The sequence below is a fragment of the Gracilinanus agilis genome, chromosome 1 (assembly GCF_016433145.1).
Source record: "Gracilinanus agilis isolate LMUSP501 chromosome 1, AgileGrace, whole genome shotgun sequence".
Classification (NCBI taxonomy): domain Eukaryota; kingdom Metazoa; phylum Chordata; class Mammalia; order Didelphimorphia; family Didelphidae; genus Gracilinanus; species Gracilinanus agilis.
Window position 1 is genome coordinate 141,112,043 of NC_058130.1, and position 5,668 is coordinate 141,117,710.

Consider the following 5,668-nt stretch of genomic DNA (forward strand, 5'->3'; position numbering starts at 1 on the left):
GATTCTCCAGAGGGTAATGCCCAAGGGGATCTTGACCTTTCTGGAAGGAGGGAATGACTTCTGCCAGAGCCCTTTCTCCTGGGGACTCAGATGGTAAAGGGGGGAGACCTACCCCAGTCCAACAAAATACTGATTCTTTGGTTCCTGAGGGACCCAGTTGTCTCCTCCCCAGGGGTTCTGTTTTCATCCCTTCCCTGATTAATAGCCCCAGGAGGGAAAGATTGGGGGCTTTGGTATCCACCTGGGAAATCTCCCTGATTTGAGATTCATTTTCTGGGACTGAGACAGGGAAGTTGGACAAGATATATAAGTCCAGGGTGGTTTGGAAGATGAGGGAGGGGGAGACTGGGTCAGACTTCAGTGTTCTCAGGGCTATGGAGACATGTGGCTTCTGGGTCCCCAGGAAGGACCCCCATTCCACTTCGGGGTCCCCCACCCCAACCACCTAGAGGCCCTTCCTCAGGACCCAGAAGCTGGGGACCCACTGGGGTGGACCCAGCCCCTCCAGGAGCTCTTCCATCAGCACCCAGTAAGACACTGGAATCTGCCTCACATTTAGTGGTATGGCCATAGAAAGACTCTGTTGCCAATGTAGGGGGTAGAACTGTAATGGGCACGCCAGGGGACTCTGAGGATCCTTGTCTCCCCTCTGGCTGGCCTAGCTGCAGTAGCAGCAGATCCAAGGGTGTCTTGGTGGCCTCCAACCCAGTTTCCTCCCAGCCACCCTCCTCCAGCTCCAACCCAGTAGACGGCCCTTTGTCTGGCACCCTCTTCACAGACAGGTCAAGGGGCCCCTCAGGAGGCCTGGTTGCCTTCTCCAGGGCCTGGTGAATGTGGTAAAGCTCCCGACGTATCTTTCCCAGCTGTTCCCGAAGCGGCCCCTGTGTGGGACCACCTGCTGTTGCTAGCTGACCCAGCCGTCTCTCCACTTTCTCGTAGTCTCCCAGGGCCTTGGACAGGTCCTCTCCAATTGGACCTGGGCTCACTGGCTTGTACCCCTGGAGCTGTTTACCAGGGGGTCCATCCAGCACTGGAAGCCCAGGGGAAGCAGCCTCAGAACTAACAGTATCAGAGTCCTTGGGCCAGGGGAGCAGGGGTGTAGCAGGCGGCACACTGCAGAGGGAAGAAGCAAAGAACAAAGACTATTGGGAGAGAGCTTAGATAGCTGGTTGATCACCCCCATCCCCACTGTACATCTGAGTAAACTGAGATTCAGAGAGGGGAAATTATTTGCTTAAAATTACACAATGAGGGGAGGCAGCTGGGTGGTTCAGTGGATAGAAAGCCATCCTTAGAGATGGGAGGTCCTGGGTTCAAATCTGATCTCAGACACTTCCTAGCTGTGTGACCCTGGGCAAATCATTTGACCCCCATTGCCTAGCCCTTAACCACTCTTCTGCCTTAGAACCCCCCCCCCAAAAAAAAAAGGGTTACACAAGATTAGAAGCCAGGTCTTCTGGTTCTCAGAGCAATAATCTTCCTTCTCTTCCCTGTTGAGAGATATCATACTCCCCTCTGCCAGTCTGGTCATAGGGCCCCCAAACCTTCCTTTTCTGAGAGAAACCTTTGCCACCTGGTTCCTTTAGGAATCAACTTATCTGGCCCCCACCTTCTTGGTAATCTCTTTAGTGATTTCTTCTGGTCCTTTTTAGCTCTTGAATCTGTTAGCTAACACCTCTCTAACCTTCTGACTTCTCAGGGTCCTTGTATCTAGAAAGTAGAGTCAAGGTTGAGCCCCAGAAGAAGGCAGGTGAGGAATATGAGCAGACAGATTCCGATAGAAGCCCATAATTGAGCCTTGGGCATTCAGGAAAGTTGGAGTGTGGCAATAGGATGGGAGCCTGGCAGCACTAAAAATTGGGTTTGATTCTTCAGTAAGATTCCTCACTAAGAAAGAAGGCCTTGTTTGAATCCCCTCTGCACTTCTGGCCTCAGTTTCACCCTCTGGGAAATGCAAAGAATATTTTGGACTTTAATTTTTACAGAGGCAGAGACACCCCTCAAAGTCATTCTCTAGGGGAGGAGAGGTTAAAAGTAGGGAAAAAGATAGAGGGGACCTAATGGAACCTTAGAAAACATCTCCTTCAACCCTCTCATTTTATAGATGAGGCCCAGTGAAAGTGATTTATCCAAGTTCCCAGCTAGTAAAAGAGCTGGAACTTGAACTTATCTGGCATTTGGACTTTCAAGTCCAATTCTCTTGGACCGTCCATCTCCCCTACTCTGCGGGGCCCAGAAGCCTCCTATAGCATCTCCACACTGTCCCTGACAGAGAAGAGGCCTTGACCATCCCCAGCTCCCACTGCCCCACTCTACATGGAGGGTGGAAAAGGCCTAGGGACAATGTAGGGCTTGGGATCACATAGGGTAGTGGGGCCTACTCATGCAGGACCCAACCAGCCCTGATGTTCTCCATCCCCCAGAACAGCTGTATGTCAGTGATTGAAGGAGAATCACAATATTGCTACCCTTAGACCAGGACCTCTACCCACTTACCTCCTCTGGTAGTCAAACTTCCCCAGTGGAAGGCTGTCCACACCCGAAGGATCCTTCAAGAAGTCAAGTCCACTCCCAAAAAAGGACTTTCTCTTCAGAGTGCTCATGGCTGCCGAGGGGCTAGCCAGGGTCCCTTGGGCCTTCCTGGAGCTAGTCCCAAGCAGGCTTCGGTAGATCTCTGATGGTGGTGTTCTGCCTGATCCAGTGCCTTCCTTCTGGAAGCCCCTACACCTGTCTTCTTCCTCTTCCTCTTCTTCTTCCTCCTTAGTCCCTGGAGGTCCCGCTTTGAGCTCCACCTCCTGGACGGGGTCCCTACGAGAGCTGCGGGGCCAGGATGCAACTGCTTTGGACATGGGCACCTTGAGGAGCCCTAGAGCTGTGGGCATCTCCCCTTGCGTCTTTGTTGGGAGGGCAAGGTTTGCTGGGGCAGGTTGGGTCTCTGCAGCTTTCCCACTGGGTGATCCAAGGGCATGCTCAAATAGCAGTGGGTAGTAGAATCGTGGGAGGAAAGCTGAACGTTCAGGACCTTGGAGAGTCTGGAAAGGGGTGGCAGTTGCAGTGGCGGCAGCTGGTGGGGGCAAGAGTTGAGCAGCTGATGCCAAAAAGGGCATCTGGGTTATGGGGGCATGAGTGGCAGCAGCTCCAGTGGCAAGTGTGGGCCCCAGGTAAGAGAAGAGTCCAGGGCTCAGGGGGTAATTTATGCCCAAAAGGGACAGGTTGAGGCCCTGGGCCTCCTGATAATCACTATAAGCTGGAGGGGGGTAGCAAGGGATAATGCCACTGCCCTCAGTGCTCATTGGGGACAGATCTACGCTGGCTCTGCTCTTCTGGCCTCCAGCCACTAGCCTCCATTGTTCCATAAGAAGCCCACCAGTGCTCAGGGATTTCTTAGGTGCCCTTCCTCCCTTTGGCTTGGGATCAGCCTCTGGTGAGGGTGGCTCCCGGCCCCTATTCCCAGCATTCCGGAGAGAGAAGACATCAGTGATGATAAAGTCAGGCTCTGGCTCCCTGCCTTTGTCTTTGAACCCAAAGAGGAGGGCTCCCATATCAGCCTCGCCTGTGGCCCCAGACTTCCTACCTTCACCGGAGTCCATAGCCCTCAAAAGTCCACCTGCTACTTCCTCTTCTTCCTCCTCTTCTGGGAAAGCTCCCCCATCCTCACTGGGTGGCCCTGGCTCTGCTGGGGAGCTGTCCCCTGGCCTAGGTCCTGGCTTTGGCCGCTTAGGCGGGACTGGGTCAGAAGGGTCACCCTTGGGCAGGCCCCGGGGTCCCTCGGACGTTGGGAAGAGGCGAAGTTCAGGCTGGAGCAGGTGGCCCTTCTTGTAGGCCCAGTCAGAGGAGTCAATGAGCAGGGACAGGGAGTTCTTACAGAGGCTGTACTTCATGTGGTTGTACAGGTGAGACTTCTCCATGCAGGTGAAGGGACACTGGAAACACTTGTAGTTGTATGGCTTGCCCCAGGGCCTTGGGATGTAGTGTGGCTTTTTGGGCTTGCGCTCCTTGGGCTTGTACGCGGCGCCCAGACGGCAGCTCCCAACCTCCTTGGACATGGCAGCAGGCAGCAAAACTTTATACTAAGAGGTCTCTCTGGAGATCATGGGCCAACCTATGGCAGAGAGCTCAGTCAAGCCCTGGTAGTCATTCAACACACTCTTCTCTACCCCATCAAGCCCAAAGAAGGGCAAACTTTTCTCTAAGGCCCAGGTTCTCGGAACTCAAATCCAGGGGCCTCTCTTTCCTTTCCTGTTCTCTTCTCTCTCCAAAGAAAGGCCTCACAGTTTCTCTCCTTCTCCCCCATTCCATGTCTCTATCTTTGTAGGTCCCTAGTCCTCTCTCCCGGTCTATGTTTCTGTCTTTATGGGTCACTCTCTTTCTGTTGATGTCTGTTTTTATCTCTCTCTAGGACTATGAATTGCTTTATTTTTGTGTATGCTTCTCAGTCTGCCATTCTATTTCTGGTTTGTTTGTGTGTGTGTGTGTGTGTGTGTGTGTGTGTGTGTGTGTCTGGTTGGTTTTCCTTCCCCCCACCCCCCCCCCATGTGTCTCTGACTTCGTTGTTCTATCTTTACTAATATTTCTCTCTATATATCTTTTTTTTTTTGAACCCTTATTTTCTGTCTTGGTATCAACTCCAAGAAAGAAAGGCAAGGTCTATAGGCAAATGGGGTTAAGTGACTTACCAAGGACTACCCAGCTAGGAAGCATCTGAGGCCAGATTTGAACTGAGATTCTCCTGAATCCAGGCCTGGTGCTCTATTCACTATGCTACCTAGCTATACTAATTCATAATATTTCTCTTCATATTTCTATCTTCCTGTCTGTAGAGGTTTCTGTTGCAGCTACTCTCTCTCTCTCTCTCTCTCTCCCTCTCCCCCCCCCCCCCGCCCCATACTATATCTACCCTCAGCCTTCTCATACTGTTTTCCCAAGCCACAGACCCTGGATAATCTAGTACTATAAAGCAGTGGTCATCAAAACAATCTGGTACTGGCTAAGAAATAGAAGGGTGGATCAATGGACTAGAGCAGGGGTGAATGACCTCAGCAAGCTAGTGTGTGATAAACCTGAAGACTCCAGCTTTGGGAAAAGAACTCATTATCTGACAAAAACTTCTGGGGAAATTGTTAAACACTATGGCAAAAACTAGGTTGAGATCAACTCACACCCTATACCAAGATATGGTCAAAATGAGAATATGATTTAAACATAAAGAATGATATTATAAGTAAATTAGGGGATTTGTCAGATCTATAAAGAAGGGAAGAATTTATGACCAAACAAGAGATAGAGAACATTATAAGATGTAAAATGAACAATTTTGATAATATTAAAATAAAAAGATTTTGTGCAAAAAAAACCCAATGCAACCAAGATTAGAAGGGAAACAACAAACTGGAAAAAAATTTATAACAAATTTCTCTGATAAAGATCTCATTTCTCAAATATATAAAATTACTAAATCAAATTGATAAGAATCCAAGGCATTCCCCACTTGATAAATGATCAAAGGATATGAATAGGTAGTTTTTAGATGAAGAAATCAAAGCTATCAATAATCAGATGAAAACACATTCTAAATCCCTCTTGATTAAAGATATGCAAATTAAGATAACTCTAAGGTACCACCTCACCTATATGATAGTAAAGGAAACTGATAAATGTTGGAGGGGAT

The 5,668-nt window shown here is 49.8% G+C and overlaps 1 protein-coding gene across 1 annotated transcript; it reads right to left on the minus strand.

Moving 5' to 3' along the window:
- Positions 1 to 350: 350 nt before the first annotated feature.
- Positions 351 to 4,443, minus strand: PRR35 (proline rich 35). The gene is made up of 2 exons (XM_044657138.1): positions 2,497 to 4,443; positions 351 to 1,113 (listed from the first exon to the last, which is right to left on the minus strand). The coding sequence occupies exons 1-2, from the start codon at positions 4,044 to 4,046 to the stop codon at positions 351 to 353; spliced, it is 2,313 nt and encodes a 770-aa protein (XP_044513073.1). The 5' UTR covers positions 4,047 to 4,443.
- Between the last annotated feature and the right edge of the window lie 1,225 nt (positions 4,444 to 5,668).